Below are 20,232 nucleotides of genomic sequence, written 5' to 3'. Positions count from 1 at the left end.
GATGACCTCTTGAGGTCCCTTCCAGTCCTAGAATCTATGAATCTATGAATCTATGATTAAAGATCATGAACTGTAATTGTGTCCTCAAATAGTCATCTATAAAATATGTCAGTACAAAGTCATTGGGAAAGGATGATGTTGGGTGGGAATCCTGCTCCATATGTCTCCAGGGTAAAGAACACAGTAACAACAAAACAAAGTAACTTACCAGTTTTCGGTACTCTTTGAATGTAATCTAAAACATGAGGATTTAAGAACAAGATTCAGTGACCACCCAATGCAAAATATTATGAATGAAGCAGTTTCTATGAGAAAATCTCTCCCACCCTTGCATGTGTACATACTTTAATTGTAAAGTACCCTTTCCTCCAAACTTTCAGATGGTCCCCTGAATGCATGCAGACATTCTGGCTTTTGGGTCCTGATCCTACAAAGCCTCCTGCATAGATCTGAATTCCCTGCACCCTCATAGGCCACAGTGAAAGTTGAGGGCATTCAGCCCCTTGCAGGATGCAGAACAATGGTGCAATTTCTGGTTTTATGAAGCTAAATGCACTCTAGTTCCCACTTGTTTTCTGTATCAATGTCTTTTGCTGGCTTGAATTGCTGTGGCTTTGGGGTGACTCAGCTACTTCAGTGCCTCTGTGATTTAGAGTTACTTGAATGTCTTGCTGCTTACACAGTAGTAATTTCAGTTCTTGATTTTTAAATTACATTAAAAATGATGAACTTGAAGCTGTAAGTTCACTTACCCCTGGCTTGAGAAACAAGAAAATATCGATCACTTCTTACTGGAGAGGAAAAGTTCAATAATTTAAAAGAATTCTGCATTCTTTCTTATCAGTTTCAGAACCAGAACTCAAGGTGGGCGTGGGATGTTTTTTTTATTCCCAAATGAAGGTCCTTGTGCATTATACGAGAGCAGGGTTAAGGCTGCTGTGGCAATTTAACTCTATATTTCTTAATTTATGTGATTAAACCCTAAAAGAAATTTTCATTAATATAATTGTTGTATATAGCTTATATTTATTTTCTTTGGACAGCTAGGTGACTTGAGGAGCAAGGGCTGATCCAAAGAAATACCAGTGTTCCATATTTCAGTCATTGATAACACATTTTGGTTCCTAGTGTCAACCTTCCAACCTGCAAATGGGTTACAAGTTTGGTTTTGGTAGCTGAAGATTAAAAACCAATAGCTGAAGTGGCTGGGGCAGGAAGCTTTTGGGGCAAGAAGATCTGAATTCTATCCCAGGTGCCATGAGTTCTGAATGACTCTGGCATACAGCAGAGTGACAACAGTAAAGTCCTAAGTGGACATGGATTTACTTCCAATCCATATAGTCTCATTTTACTGTTTAAATAGTTTTCAGAGCACAGGAGTTGCCATCCCAAATTAGTTCAGTAGTCCATCTAGTCCAATATCTGTTCTCCAATTGTGATCAGTACCAGATGCTTTGGAGGACGGCATGAAAGCTCCAGCGTAGATAACTATGCACCAACATATATCTGCATGGGGGAAGTTTTTCCTAACTCCAGACACCTAATGTCTATATGTCCCTTATATATTTTTATCCTATCACATGTAGCTACTAGAGTTCTCCTTATCTATATAAATGTCTAATTCTTTAAAAAAAAATCTTTCAAAACTGGGTTTCAATTATATCTTGTGGCAACAATGCACAATTTGATATGCCATGTACTGTCTTTTCAAGTTGCATGTACAACCGAATCCAGAACTGTGGATGAGTCCTATGTATTTCCCCAGTTACATCTGTCAAAAATAGGTATCCCGAGTGATGTTATATCTCACTTTGTAGACAAGTCTGGTATTCATATAGCAGATGAAATCTATTCCCTGTGTGGGTTAAACTATGTCTAAAACCTTGAATTGTGTTTATTACTGGCATTTATTTTCTTCAACTTACTTGTAAAGCTTTATCGATTTTATTTTCAGAGGTTTTAAATATTACTAATTTTTAAAAATAGGAAAATTACTTTAAAATACTATTTTGTCCTAAATATATATGCCTGTAGATCATATTCTGTTAGTAAATTAGTATCAAATAAACATCCACAATCATCATCATAAACATGAGACTGAAATGTGTTTTTTAAGCCTGATGTTGATTTAAACCTTTATATGATTATTTTAAGCAAACAAACAAACAGATAATTAAGAGATTAGCGTACTGGTGAGAATACTAACAGGATAAGTGTGCAGACCTCCATCCGTTAGTAAATGGAGAAAGAGAATACCATGTCTGAATTACATTTCAAGCTAGCATCATGCTTCTTATTGGTAGCATTTTAAAAATGAGATATTTCTTACTACTGTTGCTCTCTTCTTCTCCTTCCCCCAGAAAATACACTACATTTTTTACTGACATCTATTGAGGTTTCATGTGTCTCTATTTGCACTTGTCACTGCAAAATATAGGGTTGACTATGTGCCCACTCATCCCTAGTTAAGTGCAGAAAAGTTGAGGAAATGAAGGTGTCATGAACATACAGCTAAGGGTAGCATAAAATCCCTCCTTTACCTGTAAAGAGTTAAGAAGCTCAAATAACCTGGTTGGCACCTGACAAAGGGACCAATAAGGGGAGAAGATACTTTCAAATTTGTGGGGGAAGGTTTTTGCTGTGTGCTCTGTTGTTGTTCTCTCTGAGACAAAGAGAGAGACCAAGCAAGTAATCCAGCTCCTACTGAAATGACACATCTAATATTACAGAAAGAGTAAGTAATAGCAAGGAAATGCATTAGATTATTTTTTGTTTTAGCTTGTGAATTTTCCCTATGCTAAGAGGGAGGTTTATTCCTGTTTTTTTGTAACTTTAAAGTTTTGCCTAGAGGGGAATCCTCTGTGTTTTAAATCTTATTACCCTGTAAAATTACCTTCCATCCTGATTTTACAGAGGTGCTTCTTTTACATTTTTCTTTATAATAAAGTTCTGTTTTTAAGAATCTGATTGGGTTTTTAGTATCCTAAAAACCCAAGGGTCTGGTCTGTGCTCACCTTGGTTACCTATTTGGTTGGTATATTATTCTCAAGCCTCCCCAGGAAAGGGGGTGAAGAGGGTTGGGAGGATATTTTGGGGAAACAGGAACTCCAAGTGGTCCTTTTCCTGAATCTTTGTCTAACTCACTTGGTGGTGGCAGCATACCATCTAAGGGCAAGGAAGAATTTGTGCCTTGGGGAAGTTTTAACCTAAGCTGGTAGAAATAAGCTTAGGGGGTCTTTCATGCGGGTCCCCGCATCTGTACCCTAGAGTTTAGAGTGGGGAGGGAACCCTAACAGAAGGGAAGCCTAATCTCTTAGAAGTGGAGAAAGCTCTATTAAATAACACTGTAGGAAACCATTCTGCAGTGAAACTAAATGGGTGACACTCTGTATCTGAGGGGAACACCCTGCATCCCCATGTTCATCCTTATAAAATGATTGTGTGGTATCCAATGCAAAGTTTCTCATGTTGGATGTCTTCGGGAGGCTCATGATGCACTGAGCATTGTTGTTATGGTAATGTTATAGTAATGTTATAGGTTGTAATTTCATGTCTATAGTTATGAGGCTGAAAATGTGTCCTCATGGCTTAAAACAAGCCCAGGCAAAACTCTCCAGGAACAGAGGGTCAGTTCACACCTCATCAGGGCATGTATGGGACAAACTCAGCCTAGCCTCACAGGAACAAAGGACACTGGCCTAGGCAGCAACAAAGGATCTGTTGGATTCTTGAGTGAGTCACCCACCCCCCTTCCCTTGGTCAGTCAGGGACTAATGAGGTAATGCTTATCTGACCCTGAAGGGTGGGGGCGCAAAGCCAAAAGGGAAGAAAAGAACATGATAAAAGGAAGAGACATTTGCCATGCTGGCTCTCTCTTCCACCTCCATCTACAGACCTCACCACCAAGCGACTGAAGCACTGATCAAAGGGGAGAGCTTGGCTGAAGGGCAACCAGCCAGCCTGTGGTGAGAAGCATCTAAGTTTGTAAGGGCACTGAAAGTGTTAATATCAGCTTAGAATGCGTTTTGCTTTTATTTCAATTGACCAAATCTGACTTCTTGTGCTTTGACTTATAATCACTTAAAATCTATCTTTGTAGTTCATAAATTTGTTTGTTTATTCTACCTGAAGCAGTGCATTTGGTTTGAAGCATGTCATGAACAAGCCTGGTGCATATCAATTTCTTTGTTAAATTGACGAACTCATATAAGCTTGCAGCATCCAGTGGGCATAACTGGACACTGCAAGATGGACGTTCCTAGTGTTGTATCTGGGATCGGAGATATTAGCTAGTGTCATTCAGTTGCACATTCCAAGGAGTAGCTTGGTTTGAGCATTGGCCTGCTAAATCCAGGGTTGTGAGCTCAATCCTTAAGGGGGCCAGTTAGGGATCTGGGGTAAAAAAAATAGTTGGGGATTGGTCCTGCTTTGAGCAGGGGGTTGGACTAGATGACCTCCTGAGGTCCCTTCCAACCCTGATATTCTATGATTCTATGATATGCCAGAGGCTGTGCGTGAACCCCCAGGAATGGGGGGTTCTCACAGCAGAGCAGAGTAAGACTGGCTCCCAGAGTCAAGGATTGGAGTGATCTAGCAGATCACTGGTCCAGATAACACCAGGGGAACATTACAGTGGTCTGTAGGTTTTTCCATCGCTTACTTCTGTGGTGCTATAATTTTTGGGTATGAAAAAAACAACCAAAAAAAACGAAGGCATGATTTTACATGACTAGTATTGCTTGTTCAATAGGCCCAAAACTGATATAACAAGGGTGCTGCAAATCAGAATAGAGGTACATTGATCGAGCTGTGTATGTACACTAGGAATGCTGTAAGCCAGGAAGGGGATATATTAAGAAAGAAAAGTGTGGGGAAAGTTTACAATGTGACTATTAGACTATCACAGGCTGACTGGCTGAATTGTAATATGGCGTTCCATAACAAGAGGTGGTAATATGATTTAAAAATAAGATTTATTAACAAATTAAAATAAATCCTAACCAAGCCAAAAGAAACATGGGTAAAGTTTCCCTCATTTACTGCAGAATAATCAAGTTCTTTATGATCAATTTTTGAGATTGTCCTCAAAAAGCTATCTTTTCCCATGTTTTTACTGCAGGAAGTTCCATATCAGAAGACTCGTGCTGCCTCAGGTTCTACTGATTGGGAATTGCTGCACTTGTGACTTTCAGTTAGTCACAACTAGGCTAGCAAGAAGAGACAAGTGAGGAAGGATTTGATAGCAGCCTTCAACTAGCTGAAATGGGGTTCCAAGGAGGATGGAGCTAGGCTGTTCTCAGTGGCGGCAGATGACAGAACAAGGAGCAATGGTCTCCAGTTGCAGTGAGGGAGATCTAGGTTGGATATCAGGAAAAACTATTTCACTAGGAGGGTGGTAAAGCACTGGAATGGGTTACCTAGGGAGGTGGTGGCATCTCCATCCTTAGAAGTTTTTAAGGCCCAGCTTGACAAAGCCCTGGCTGGGATGATTTAGTTGGGGTTGGTCCTGCTTGAGCAGGGGGTTGGAGTAGATGACCTCCTGAGGTCTCTTCCAACCCTAATATTCTATGATTCTATGATAATGGCTGCTTATAGCTAGGAAGTAAATGGTAGAGTCAAATCCTTTCTACTCCAAGCCACTGAGGAAAACACTATTTCTCTCCACTTCAGAGAAGGGAAAACAAACAAACCCGAGAGAATATCTTTTATTTGGAACACAAATCTTTCTTTTCAACTTTAGCTGAGCTGCAGTCCCACTGCACCTTTCAGTAGCCCATATAACACGGGGAAAAAGAGTTTAGGGGGAAGTTAAGAAAGAATACAGTGCTGTAACAGTGTAGAGAAAAAGCAAGAAAAAGAGTAAGTCACCTTTCACTCCCATTCTTCATTCCAATTCCTTGCCATGCAAACACATGGTAAACAATTCCCAAATGAGAATAAAAATTAATAATTAATGAGAAAATATCCTCAGTGTCTTGAGGAGAGGAAGGAATAGAAGTCTCATCCTCCTACTTCCGGAGCACGAGTCTCAGAGTTCCCTAAACAAGACACAGGATGGCAAGAAACCTCATTCCTTACTCTGCCATGCCCTGAAAGCTCTCATTCCCCAGACAAGTAAAAGTTCCTATTAAGGCCACCTTCTATGGCTTGCTTCAAACCAGTATTATTTGTTCCTTGCTTTCGGCAGTAGTAAGTAAAAATAAGTAATTTTTAAAAAAAATACAAAAATTCTAAAACATATTCTCATGTAACTGCCAAAGTAACTTTAGATGCTACAGATTATATCTCTGAATTGCTTCCAGAAGATAAAATAAGTTATAGAGATTTCCTCTATTCCAAAACTAGTTAATTACAAGACTGCTCTATGTGAGAAAATATCACCATTGCAAGTTGCAATGCTGTTCGTTTCAGTTACACCAGTGAAGCAAGATGACAAACAGCACTCACTGCAGGGTTCTCATGGATCCCAGCATAGGTCCCAACAGCTGTCAATAAAGAAGTCACTGAAGACAGTGGAGGGGGACTGTGAGATTACACCAAATGAACCAATGCTATAGTAATGCTAGGACTTAATGGCCACATTGCAGTAGCGCAGTATAACCAGATGCAGGACATACAATGTTGGAGAGACTTGTTCTGAATAAGTATTAAGGTGCTGGTAACACTTGTGCACCATCCTGGCAACTTGTGCTTATGGAGAGGAGGGGACAGATTCATATACAGTGCAAAGATTGCACCACCCCAATTCAGGGGATGTGAGAGCTGGTGCAGTCCCCAGGCAAGTTAGGGGAGCCCTGAGGACTGTCCTCCCACAGTTGCACTGCCCTTGTGGTTTTTGCAGAGGTGCAAAATTGCAAAGGCACACGTCTGCCCCAACCATGCCTCCTCCCTGTCCCAATATGTCCCTCCCTTTGGCCCACCCCTGCCAATCTGGCACAGAGGGGTTGTAGCACAAACATCAAATCTGACCAGAAGTGTGTTTGAAATGGTGATGACAGTGGAAAATTTCTCCAGTACAGACCAGCCTAGCAAGACCAGAAGATCCGGGTTGCAATGTATGGCATGACTATTAAAACAACAGATACAAGTTTTCCCAAGAATGTATAGGTCCAATTCTGTTATTGAAATTAATTTTGACTTCAGTGGAAGCAGCACCAAGATCTGTCTGTGCCCTGTGTAAATTAGACCTAAAATCTTGAAGTGTATTGATTAATAGAATTAACTTTTTATGTGCTAGCAAACCCCCAGTTTTCATTTGAAACATGCAACTTTCAGAGAACTTTTAAACTGTTTTTAATACAAACGGGCTAAGATCTTAGAACAAAATATATATCTAATTTTTCACTACAATCAGAATCACTAACATGAGATTTAAATGTTTGAATACTTTAGATTATTATTTAAAGAAATAATCTCAGTAGTTGGAAAAGTAAGATAACTTACACATACTCTCATCATGAGGCCTTCTGAAACTTAAGGCTTTCGTTATATGGCTTTTTGAGAGTTTGTTACCTGGTGGCAGAAAATACAGTCAATACCATTTATCACTTCAAAAGCTTTTTTAACTCTTGTTAATATTCATATGAGTAAAGGCTACAGGACCAGCTCTAAAAGCACTAGAAAGAGAGACTTCCTACTTTGGGGGCTAGATTATTCTCACCACTCCCTATGTGGAGGTTGCTGCCTTCTGTTGTTCATAGTTCACATTTTACCCCTATTTCAATTATACATTTCCCAGTATCAAAATGTTTCCTCAAATAAAAGACAAAACCTCATTTTAATATTTCACAGCTAATAGGACCAAATCTGAGCCTATTCATGTGTCTCTAGAAACTACAAGGGGAATCCACACTTCGTTGCTTCTGTAGGCCAACCTCATTGCATCCCCCAATGCTTCCTTGCATCCCTCCATTCTTCCCCTGGAAGCTCCCTGTCTGCCACCTCCTCATCCTCCTTTATTTCCAGGACTCTCTGGAATGCCCCACTCTCTCATGCCAGGCTCTGTGTTCCCCTGTTGCCCCCTGGAGAGAGTCTCTTATCATCATGTCAGATTGCCAGGGTCTGCTATTTTCCTCCACATGCGTGGGTGTTGTTATGCTGGATGATGTTAAAGATGGGCACCATCAACCAGGTCTTTGACCTATAGACAGCTGCAGAAGTGCCTTAAACTGCGGCTCTACTAAACAGATGGCAGGAGCTCCATGTGTCCCCCGTTTTCCCTCTTCTGGTTTTCCAGTTTTCCCCCATATCAGTATGTCTGTGCTCATTCATGCCTAGAACATTCTTTGAAATTTTGAAATTAATCAGATGCAGCATTCAAAAGTTAACACTTTATAGACAGACTAATTTTCCTGTGCTTCCCCATGTAGACAAGCCCAGAGAAATGCTATGAAGTTGCGTGGAAGGCCTCAAAAGCTCGGCCAATTAAGGAAAAATTACTTGAAGAGCTGAGATCGCTTACCTGAAAATCCAGTAAATCTTGACTTCTCATTATCTAGACAGAGGAGTGATGACAGATTAGGATCATAGCTTCAACCACCAGTTGCTGATGTACTCAAATGTGTTTTAGTAAACAGGAAATTTGGGGGAAATAGGAGGGGTTCATTGTCTGAATACCATGGTAAAGAATTTGTTTTAAGAGATTGTAGATGTAGTAGACAAAAGCCCTATAAGAAGTGACATTCTTTCTAGCCTCTGCTCTTTATTTACTAGTTTCAGTTTAATCAGAGAGAGAAATGAGCAAGATTTTCTCGAAGTGGGCAGGGAAGGAACTTCAGCAATAAGCATTTGCTCAGTATTAATTCATGTAATTAACTACTTATTTACTATTCCCCCTGCATTTAAATAGTAGTCTGAAATTAGACTTGCAGTGTGTAACCTGGTTTACATCATTGCCACCAAAAATTAGATCATGGAGATAATGGATCTGCAACTATTGATTGTATTGTTTGTAACTGAAATAGGATCATTCCAAATTGAATTTACCAGATTCAGCTGGTTTGTTTGCCAGCTGGAGTTTCTGTTGATCATCAGGTTTGGTGACCACCATGGAAGTGAGAGGTGTAACAAAACTGTACTTCATAGATAGCTCCAAAGCTCGGGCCACCTGCATGTTTTTCTGCTGTTCCTCTTGAGCTGAAATACTAATGTCGGCATTCATGACTTAAAAAAATAAAGTGAACTTTTCAGCTGACTACTAGTTAGGGGTCCTCAAACTTTCTCCTAGGGATTTTCTAGTAACTTTAAATATGAGTAGTCCCATTAGAATAACTCAAATATTCATGCCTATACAATTATGCCCATGCTCATGTGTTTGCTGTGTCAGGGCCTCTGTAATTACAAGTAAACATACAAGTGGACCTTGAAAATGCATGATTTATGGACATCCCTCAATCATTTGTAGTTGGCAACACCTACACCACCTACACTAGATATATACTTGACTGTACTATGGAAGCTCAATATAGTCCATATAAATAAATACTATAGCATTTCACAATAATAATCCAAAACACAGCAGCATATAACACTGTCAAACTGCAAAGTATTGGATCATTATTATACAGTCCTGAAGTATTCTTTTCACTGGGTATATTTTTAAGGCTATGTGCAGGAATATTCACACTTTCCTTTCCCATCATGTGAATAAAGAATCTATGGTATGTTTTTATGAAGAAGTTTATAAATTCATAATACACAACATGAGGATTTTATTAGCTTATTAGCTTACGATTTTTCTAGCAGCTGTTGAATGGTTAAGTAAGCCCACAATCTCTCAATGAAATTTCCAAAAATGTACTTCTGATGTTGAAATACTTTCTCCTTTTCTCTTACATTTGCTTCCTCCTTAAAAATCAGGTTACTAGTATGCTGAGAGAGAGAGAGAGAGAGATTGACCCTCAAGAGACAATTTAAAGACAATCATATTTTTAAGTTTCAAGACCTTACCCAGTTCAAAAATAATATATTTAAAAGATCCTGAAAAGACCAAGCAAAAAAAATTGATGTCAGCTATAGGATACTTTTTCCCCAATGAAATTTCTTAGTGTTTGGATAGCAGGCAGCTGCTTACAATATTTACAATAAAACTGCCCTGCCATATTTAAAGTGCACCAGTGTTAAATTATTTAAATTCAATTAGTTATAATAAGTCAATACATACCATCAGAGAGCTACATTCCGTAGTAGATGGGTGTTACCTTATTCTCAGTTTAGCTGCCGGAATTATCAAAAAATCTCACTCTTTACATGATTAATTAAAATGATATTTTAACAAGATATATGCCTCAATGGAATATAACAACTTAGATCTCAAATACCCATGAAATAATTTCTAGTCATAACTGAATAACTTTCAGAAGCTCCAGGAAGACTAAAAGAAGGAACAGCTAATAGGACATAATAGATGCTCTATTTGTGCCACATTAGTGATTACACTATTTAATTATACTCATATCTGACATTTCTTCTTCCCAAACTATTCTTTATAAATAAACCACTGTTTAGAACATGTGGTGATACTTTATGGACCAACAGAACCTCTCTCTGGTCTGTACATATCAGAAGCAGAGGTGAACATAAAATATATACAAGATATTTTTAAAAAAAGTTTTATTGATGTACAGAAGAGACCATGGAAATTTCAAGAATATGCCCCTTACAGTATATGTACAAATTTCTCTTTGTGTAGAAAACTCTCAGGACTTATAAGTACTTACTGACTGAGCTTGAATTTCCACTGGCAAAACGTCAAGTTCATTGTCAATTCTTCCAGCTACCACAATTTCAGAACCATCAAAAAACAGTTTGAAACTGTTCTGAGTTAATTCCAGGATGGAATTTTCTGGATACTGTATTTCAATATCCTTTAATATGGGAGTAGCCACTTCTTGATAAAAGCTCTACAGAGAGAGAGACCAAGTGATTGTATAACTAACTCTAAGTAAGTAACCTGTCAAATATTTAAACACATCTCAAAAGGCCTGGTGTTTATTTTTCTCTTCCTACAAAACTATATTAGGAACTCCCTTTATACTCTGCCTAGTCTATTAGCATATGTGACTGGATTTACACTGGATTTGGATTTCCGTGGATAGCGACACAGGGAATCTGGTGGATTACCTGTGGCATCACAAATTCTGTTTCACCGGTGTGCTACTTTAATTCCAGGATTTAAGGGTGACTACATTTCACATTCTGACTAGTGATGAGGGGGAACTTCAATAGGCTCCAAGGTTCAGTTCAGATGGGCACACAGAAACACAAACACATATCTGATTCACTTGGAGATGCATAATGGAAACTTCACAAAATAAGCCTTTTTGGCAAGGGTTAGTGAAGCTATTTTTCTGATCAGACAAGCAATTCCACATAAGCTATATTTTTCATGGTAATTTGGTACTTCAGTATCCATCCAGAACTAAAAAATAAAGGCATATGGAGAGGGGGATGGATCAAACTTTTTCAAACATTCAGAAAACTTTCAGGTCAGTTTATTGGTGAAAGTTTATAGTTGAGCTTGACCAATGTGCTCCTGTGCTGTGTATCCAATTACAGGCTGGATGCCTAGAGTTTTGGATAGTTATCTTTTTTGTTTTAGAAACAGAAATAAGTAAAACTAAAAAATCTGAACCAGGAATCAAAATTTCTACAGAATCATTTCTATTAGAGAATGTATCTTTCAGTAACACTAAATGACAGATTTCATCTCTTCACACAAAATTATAATTTTTCACTCATTTGCCCAGGAGAGATGAGAGAATTTCAAGATTTGGCCCTGTGTATGCCACAAACGTTTTCGTTCACTCTAAAAACTGGCCTTTCATTTGGACACAAAATTTGAGGAGAAAACAGATACAACTTTTTGCTCTCTTTGAGAGCCCACAAAGGTTTTCATTTGTGTTGGTCTCACAGTTAAGAGTTTCATGGCATGCCTTTAGTTGATTTAAATAGGCCAGAGTCACTATTTAATATGTTTCCTAAATTATGAACAGAACCCTACCTGGAGCTGCAAATCTGAATCAGAGTCCTCGTATATACGACGAGCTATTCCTCCATTATCTAGGGCCATCTTCTCAAGGAACTTGTAACTGACATCAAAACCAAAGCCAAGGCAATAGAGGACATATTTTCCTTTGATAGCCTTCTGTATATTTTGTTGAATTATTTCAACATCTTGAACACCTATTATTAAAAAAATGAAAATACAGTGTGTGTGAATGAGAGAGAGAGAGAGAAACAATATGTGTTTGTGTATATATACAGAGAAAGAGAGAGAGAGGGTTTTTTTTTTAAATATAGAAAGACAGCAATGAGATGTACTGAAATTTTTGCTTCAAAAGTCTTACAAATAATTCAAAGTGAAACGTTAAAAAAAATAAGTTGTTGAATTCTGCTTAGTTGAGGATGAAAATACCACTCTGCTTTCTCAGCAACTGGGTCTAATTCTCCACCTAATACACTCATGAAACACCTATTACTATTATTCAGATCACTCCAGTTACATACAGTGTTTTACAAAATACATGGGTTAGACAAGTCTCTGTCTCAAGGAACTTACAAATTGAGTTGGACAGCTACAATACAAACAATTAAAGATGGAGGCACAGGGATGGAGATGGAAGTCATTAACAGAAATTATACATATATATTTATATAGAGAGAAAATAAATTAGCTCATAGGCAATCCAGATGAACTGTGATTTAAAAACTTCATTGGTTCTCTAACTGCCCCCATTTAGCCATCACTGTGGTCACTGGATTGAAGCTTTTCATACAACACGATATTCAAAATCACTAAGGGCCAATCCTGGAACTTCTCCTCATGTGAGCAATCCCATTGATTTAGTGTCACATGATGAGTCAGGAACAGAATTAAGGTCTTCAGACTCCCAGTCTCCTGCTTTAACTACTAGACCAGCACTATCTTAATTTATGTAGTAATATTATGGGACAAAGGTAATTTCCCCATCTTTTTAATCTTTTAATTTTGTTTTTAGTTAAAAAAAAAGTCATTTGGATTGTGAGAGTTAGTAGACAGGCCTACCACTTATGGGTTTTGCATATACAGGGGTCATGGGTTGACTCTATTTTGCAGTCATTGAAAAGAAGCAGATGCTTCATGCAAAACTTTGAAAATCTTTGTTCAGAAACAATTCTGCTCATTTCAGGGCCTGCGATTTCAGTGTTTTCTTTTCTAGTTGCTTAAGGAAATTAGCATGAAAACAGAATATTTTGTTTCTTAGGGACTCATCTGAATTTGGTGCATGTTTCTCACATGTCATAATTGCTTAATTGTGTCATCAGAATTAGCTGTTTAATTACTTTCTCACATCATAATCCCATCTTGTGATATCACAGTGAGTTGCTAATTAAGATCAAAATTCACAAAAGATTACAGAATAAAAGGTACTATTAAAATATACAGTCAGATTTTGGGAAGTGAGGAGAAAGTGTTGTAACCTAAGCCCAAAAGGATGCACACATGTAGTACACAAACACAGCACTGATGTGTGCCCATGGTTTAGCTTTAGGTATGTTGCCTTCAGGTTTCAACCATACACAGCTAGCCTGCCTCACCTCTCAAAGACTGTAAATTGCACAAGGGATTGTGTTTAGATTGTGTTTCTTGTCAAAGGGTGTACGCTCAAACATGCAGATTATTGCCACCATCTCAAGTTCAGCTCTTTCCATGTTCCTTTCATGTATAGTTTGTAGAAGTAGCCTCTCTCCAGATTTTGAGTGGACCAAGAATAGGTGAGAACTTCCATCCCACTCCTGGGCGTGAGTTTTCTAGTATACAGACCATGTACAACAACTACCAGAATGTCAACGTAAAAGATGCATAATTAGGGGAGGGGAATTGCCTTATTGTGATTAACTTACCAACAGTGGGTTGACCATCTGTCAGCAAAATTATCATGGAAATGCTGTGTGCTTGCAATATCTCAGCATAGTTGGCCTTATCCAGTGTATTTGCTGCAGTCAGTAGGGCATTGTTGATATCTGTTCCTGCAACAGAGAAAATACACACGATTCTACATCTAAAAACAATCAAAAGAACCCAATCAGTTCACCTCAGTTTTAAAGAGGCATTTGACTGGATTTAAAAAAATTATAAAAGGTGGTGAATTTTTAGAGAGAGAGGATGATTTGAGCTTTTAAGTTACTTGGTTTGCTAATGATGGGTTATATTGAATTGTACATTAGTTATTCTGGGGTATTCTGTGAAGAGGAACATAGACAGGGGCCCTTTTTTAGAGTTTCAGCAGATCCATATAAAATAACTACCAGTATCTGTGAGACCAGAATTTAAGAAATGTTACTTGGATTCATTTGAGGAGTCTAAGGATTGTGCCGCTCACTGATGGTCTACATTGATATCAAATGCTGAGGCCTGAACATTCAATCAAGTGTAAAACAAAATTAATAGCAGAAGAATAGAAAGTAAAATAAACTTTTGGGCATCACTGTTCACTAATGGTTATATTAGCCTTTTGCTTATAAAATAGAGCTGTATGAGAACTGGAATTTCCATTTTACAGAAAATTCTGTGATTTTCAAATTTGTTTTTTGTTGCAAATCAGAACAAAACATCAATTTTCCAAATTTCCTTTGAAACCAACTTTTTGAAAAATTTCTGTTTCAAGTCAATTGAAATGTTGCATTTAGATTGACTTTATTTTTTAAAATTTTATTATATATTATAATGTTATAGAAAATAAAATATACCTTTAAAAGTTCTTTCAAAATGGAAAATTGAAACATTCCATTCTAATAAGGTGAACCTTATCAGAACAGTTCATTTAAATTATTTTTAAATTAAATATTGTGAACATTTCAATTTTGACATATTGGCCTTTTCTGAGGAAAAATGTTCTACTGGAAAATTTTCAACGAGCTCAATTATAAACAATCACATATATAAAAAGGAAAAACTCCCTTACACCTTACATTTCATAACTGTAGTGGGACATCTGTATATGTGCATATAACAGTTTACTTGCCAGTTGATCTTATTAATGTAACCAGTCTTCTTGTCCCTTTTCATCCCTAGTATTTGTTAAAAAATAACTAGTACTTCCTGTTTAAAATTAGTGTGTAAACTCTTTGAGACAGGTATCATATCTTATTTGTTCTGAAAAGTGCCATATAACATAAATTAATAACAACAGTTTGTTCTAGGAGTTATTTCACATACTCTGTGGTGAATGTCTATGTTTAAAAGTATTTAGATATCATCTTTACCTCCACGAGCCATAACAGTTTTAACATATCTTTTAGCACTTTCCACATTTTGTCCAGTTGCTTGTAACAAAGTATTCTTCCATTCAGTAACCAGGCTATTAAAGGTTATTAAACTAAAATGATCTTCAGGTCTGAGGTCTTCCAAAATCTTCAGGAGGGCATCTCTTGTCTGTTAAAAAGTGGGGGGAAAGTGTATTTTATCAGAATTTGAATTTAAAATGGAGCTGCAGCTTATTAAGATACCTTTATTTTTGCTGCATAGTTTATTTTAAATAATGAGGTTTCTCTTCAGAAGAATGTAACATATTACAAGTACAATATTTGTTTGTGTTATACACCCGAGTGCAAATGTTGTAATTCACTTTGTCAGCGGCTTCAAATTTATAAACTTCGGCTCATATATAGTTGAATAAGGAAGAATCTCTTGATATGTAAATCCAACCCTTAGGACAAGGATACATTAGAGACATAATCTAAACTTTCCTTGTACACATCTAGTTTTGCCAACTCTTGCAATTTTATTGCAAGTCTCATCATATTTGATGTTGTTCTTAACTCCCAGCTGCTGGAATCAAGACACTGCAAGAGAATCTCAGCTTCCATTTTAAAACAATTTCTAATTCCCATGGTTGTGGAAAAATTAAAGCTTGAAAACATGAAGTGAGTGAACTTAGTAAAGCTTCAGAAATCAGAAGGCAAATAAAAAGAACCCCAATTTTTTAAATTTATAATTTTAAGCCAGTTTCATAATTTTAGGGGGTTGACTCATTTTTTTTTTTTTTTTTTACTTTTTGGGTTGGCAGTACTGCACAGCTAAACACCAACTTCTGTGACAGTGCCATTATCACTTCATTATGCAAATTGTTCTTCTCTCTGATCATCTTTACAGTAAAAAGCATGGGCCATAACCAGCCCTGGTGTAAATCAGTGAAGTTGCACCTACTGTATTTGGCCCTATGTGTTTATTCACTTGAGTAACGGCTAAAAGGATTGGGTCCTAAAATATGCAAAACTTACACAACCATTTCAGTAACTTATTCTGGAGAAGGAGGAGAAGAAGGAAGTCACTGTAACACTGTTTGTTTCAAGGACTGGTCACCGAGGCTAGGGTGGAATGGCTTTGAAAAGTGGAATATGAGGTGGAGGATCAGGGCATTTGTTAGGACTCCATAGTAACTTTGTCTTTCAATTTGAGGCCATTGCAGGTGACCTAATCTTGTAACTGTTACTGGTGCAAATACTCTACTGAAGCCCAGTTCTGCTCCCAGTGAAGTCAATGAGTAAAACTTCCACTGGCTTCATTCCACTGTGATCTTATTTGTTCCCACTTTTATTAAAAGAAAACAAAAAAACTAAAGCAAAATTTTTCATATGCGAACAACTAAGTTAGAAAGCTAGAACTTTATTAAGATGAGATATCTATAACAACAGCCATGTTAGGAAGGGGTTAAACTTTAAAATTATCAAGTTAATAAAGTTGCATGTGCATATTTCCAAGAGCAAGATGGCTTCTAGCCTCTGAAAATGTTGCATGTCTACAGGAGTAGCATGAGTTTTAAAACTGAACGTCACTGTTATTTCCTAGAGTGAGATAGTGCTGCTGGTATATGAAGCACCTTTAGAAATTACAGTGGAGTCATCAGCTTTTATTTATACAATAGCACAGACACTGTGAATAAATATACAAATGTAATTCTGTATTTAAGAAGTGAGTTACCTGTTCAATTTTTCTGCCTGACATAGAGCCACTTTGATCTACAACAAAGATGACATTTTTGGGAAATGTTGGCATTTCATTAGGTGCAAAGTAATGCACGAAATACCCATTTACGATCTGAAACACAAAAAAGTTAATACATATAATTTACATCTTGCATTATTGTGACACAGCCACAGGATCAGATCCATCATCCGCTTACTAGTCTTCTAGACAAATCCAAACTGTATTTCCTCAAAATAATTGTTGATACATAAGTTTTAAAGAAAAACACCACCATCTGTATAGTGTAATTCAAAAGACAATCATATCCTGTTTTCTCTACTACACTCAATGGGACTATGCAATTCTTAAGAAGGGTGCTCTTCCATCATAAACAGAATTTTATCAGGACAATTAAGGTCAAACATCTAAGCTTTGTCAAAACAAACTTTTACAAAACCCAACATCAAAGAATAGGTTTCCTTAGACTTCTCTTTCAAAACATTCAATAAAAAAGATTCGTTTTGAAAGAAATAACATTACCCTATGGTGTTTGCAACCTAAATTTTACAGTATCCTGCAAACACAGAAAAAACAGAAAATGAAACTGACTAGAAATAAAATTGAAATTGACTAGTCAATTTTCATTGTCCTGACTTAAAAAAAGCAGAGTAAACAAAACAATAAAAATGATTAAATGTAAATTAAGTTTTTAACATTTTGTATTAATAATCCAAGAGGTTGTTAGCAACACTATTGGGGAGAAGGAAGTGAGTCTTGCTCCAGCAGTGGAGCAAGAAGGACCTAGTTGCCTGGTAGAGACAGGGGTACCTTGGACAGAGCAGTACTGGGAAAGGGCAGGCTGAGCTGGGGAGCCCTGGCCTGGCGACCTCCCAGGCTGAGGCCTTGTGGCAAAGGCCTGAGGAGGTATTAGGGCTGCAGGGAGGCAGCCAGGGCAAAAAAAGGCAGCCGGTCCAACCCCCTTGCCAGTGATGAGTGGCCATTTCAGACTGCAGTTTGCCCCTGAGAGAAGGGGCTAGATGACGAGTGGCAGTAGCCACTGAGGCAAGGTGGGTATAGGGGGTTGGGGGCTCCCTGGGGAGGGGAGACCCAGAGTGTGGGGACACTGCCGTGGGGCAGCACCCCAAGGTAAGGGGCACTGTGGTCCGGGAGGGATGCTGGGCCTGATCTGGTGGAGATAAAGGGACTGCAGAGGGACAGGTAAGGGCAGGGGAGAAACCGGCCAGAAGAGGGCACTCCTGAGCTGGATGAACTAATTCCCAGACTGACCAGCAGGAGGCATGACACTGGTGAGTGCCCTGCCCTGTTACAAGGGCATGTGTTGATCCACAAACTTTTTAAACAGATCTGTTCTTTTATAACAAAAATCTTATTAAAATTGTTTTACAACGTAAATAGAGATAAATGTAGTATATACACAAGTAATTACTGTTTAACAATTGTCTAAATCAAATTCAGCTAATCTCATTTACAACAAAGACTGGCAAGTAATCCTTAGGTCTGCCAGCATTTGAAAATCCCCTTTACAGAAAAAGAGCATGATGCAATATAAGACTAATTTGTCAATGGATGGTGCTTTCTGGGTTTACTGATTACCTTCAACTCCACCTCACTCTGGATTGATGACTGCACTTTTTAATTGTACTATAGCCCTTTCAGAATCTATCAACCCATGATGATCTCTCTCATTTGCACTTCCAGACGTATATTTGTTACCTGTATATCTCCTGCACTGACACTCCTTTTAACATCGTAACGTATGATAAAGTCTCCATCTAGGAGAGTTTCCTCAAGTTCAGGACTCTTCTTTTGTTGAACTATTGTTGGTTTAAATAAAATATGAGCCTGAAAATTAAACACAAAAGCAACTAAACTAAGATTAATCACAAAAATAAATAGCAACTAACAATAACAGATAAATTCCCATTAGCATTACTTGAAAGGTAGAGAAATATGCCCGTCTGGCCGAAACCTTGAGAGCTAAGGGTTACCAGGTCCAGACACATGCACTGATCATCAGAGCCTTAGGGGCATGCAACCCCAGTAACGAGCGAGTGCTGAGAGAATGTGGAATCAGTCAACGCTACGCTCAGCTGATGTGGCAACTCATGGTGTCGGATGCCATCAGGTGGTCGAGGGACATCTACATAGAACACATAACTGGACATTGGCAATACCAGGAGGAATGAGCTGGAGTGCCGATGAGAAGCGCAGTCAGGAAAGTAACAAATACTTTCCTCATGGATTGTATTTTCTAAATGGACAACCAACCTAATTCTCAATTACTGAGGACAATCTTCACTCATTGATATATTTTGCTTTCCACAACCAAATCTCTGTACAACTTTTCATGAGTGATGTACCCAAGTATTCGGATTCTAATATCTAAACTGTATTCTTAAATCTATTCACCTAAATTTGGGTTATTGCTGATTATGTACTCTAGGTATCATGTGACTTTTAAAAACTAACTTTATATTTGTGGATAATCTAAGCACTATACCCAGATGTACAGACACGCTTTTCCCAACCTATGTATTATATACTTTTTTTAACATTAGCTTTAATATAATTTTCCTGATGATGTTTTACCTTGGTCTCATTCTGCACCTTTGTAAGAGCTTCAGTTAACTCATTTGTCATAAAGGTGCTGTCAGTTTCCAGGAAGTTTATACCCTGGGGTTCAAAGATGTGGACATCAATCTGAAGGAAAGAAGGAAAATAGGTTAGCGTCATTTGGCAGCTGCAGGGTTGCCCAAACAAGGTAGCGGCATTTATTCCTAAAGCCTCTAGGTGTAGCTTACCTGAAAGTGTTTAACAAGCTGCTTGGGTCTGACCTTAAATAACAATTCATACCTCCCCAGCTGTCGCTTCAACAACTCCTCATATATCAGCTCAAAGGTAACCTTACTGTCTGATGCAACGTTGACTGAAACATGAAACTGCTCTAGTTTCCTTCCAGTGGTTCTGAAAATAAGTAAAATTGACATTTAGCTTTTTACTGTGATATTTTCAGGGGATGTTGCCAACGTTTCCATTTGTCTGGGTTAAAGAGTGGTCAAGTGGCACAGCCAAGGAGAGAGAGGTCACTTTATTTAATGTAAATAAGACTTGTTCACATCCCACGGAGAGTTACTTACCATTTCAAAGTTTTTAGTGTACAGTATCTATTCTATATGTAGGAGATGAGTTTAGATTTGTAGTAGAAACCTAGAGGCACTGGTGGTTGGAATTAATGCCAGTGGCGGTAGGATTGAATAACTGGA

General features: G+C 37.9%; 1 protein-coding gene across 11 annotated transcripts in view; it reads right to left on the bottom strand.

Moving 5' to 3' along the window:
• LOC112103737 (inter-alpha-trypsin inhibitor heavy chain H4-like) overlaps nucleotides 1-20,232 on the bottom strand; it is a 42,493-nt gene that overhangs the window by 11,187 nt on the left and 11,074 nt on the right. For 2 of the 11 annotated variants that reach the window (XM_026656722.1, XM_026656727.1), the window contains exons 4-17: nucleotides 19,771-19,933; nucleotides 19,559-19,669; nucleotides 18,683-18,811; nucleotides 16,964-17,080; nucleotides 15,247-15,415; nucleotides 13,885-14,010; nucleotides 12,002-12,183; nucleotides 10,719-10,901; nucleotides 9,731-9,870; nucleotides 8,986-9,143; nucleotides 8,462-8,494; nucleotides 7,444-7,512; nucleotides 753-791; nucleotides 209-235 (exon numbers count right to left, since the gene is read on the bottom strand). In XM_026656722.1, coding sequence (XP_026512507.1) covers nucleotides 209-235; nucleotides 753-791; nucleotides 7,444-7,512; nucleotides 8,462-8,494; nucleotides 8,986-9,143; nucleotides 9,731-9,870; nucleotides 10,719-10,901; nucleotides 12,002-12,183; nucleotides 13,885-14,010; nucleotides 15,247-15,415; nucleotides 16,964-17,080; nucleotides 18,683-18,811; nucleotides 19,559-19,669; nucleotides 19,771-19,933 — 1,646 coding nt within the window. The remainder of the gene's footprint in view (nucleotides 1-208; nucleotides 236-752; nucleotides 792-7,443; nucleotides 7,513-8,461; nucleotides 8,495-8,985; nucleotides 9,144-9,730; nucleotides 9,871-10,718; nucleotides 10,902-12,001; nucleotides 12,184-13,884; nucleotides 14,011-15,246; nucleotides 15,416-16,963; nucleotides 17,081-18,682; nucleotides 18,812-19,558; nucleotides 19,670-19,770; nucleotides 19,934-20,232) is intronic. The other 9 variants (XM_026656724.1, XM_026656728.1, XM_026656725.1 and 6 more) reach the window with 5 other exon arrangements.

Source organism: Terrapene carolina, unplaced genomic scaffold, assembly GCF_002925995.2.
Source record: "Terrapene carolina triunguis isolate 2854851 unplaced genomic scaffold, T_m_triunguis-2.0 Scaffold232, whole genome shotgun sequence".
NCBI classification, from domain to species: domain Eukaryota; kingdom Metazoa; phylum Chordata; order Testudines; family Emydidae; genus Terrapene; species Terrapene triunguis.
Note: the sequence above shows the minus strand (reverse complement) of the source record. Positions and strands in the feature narration are given on the sequence as shown.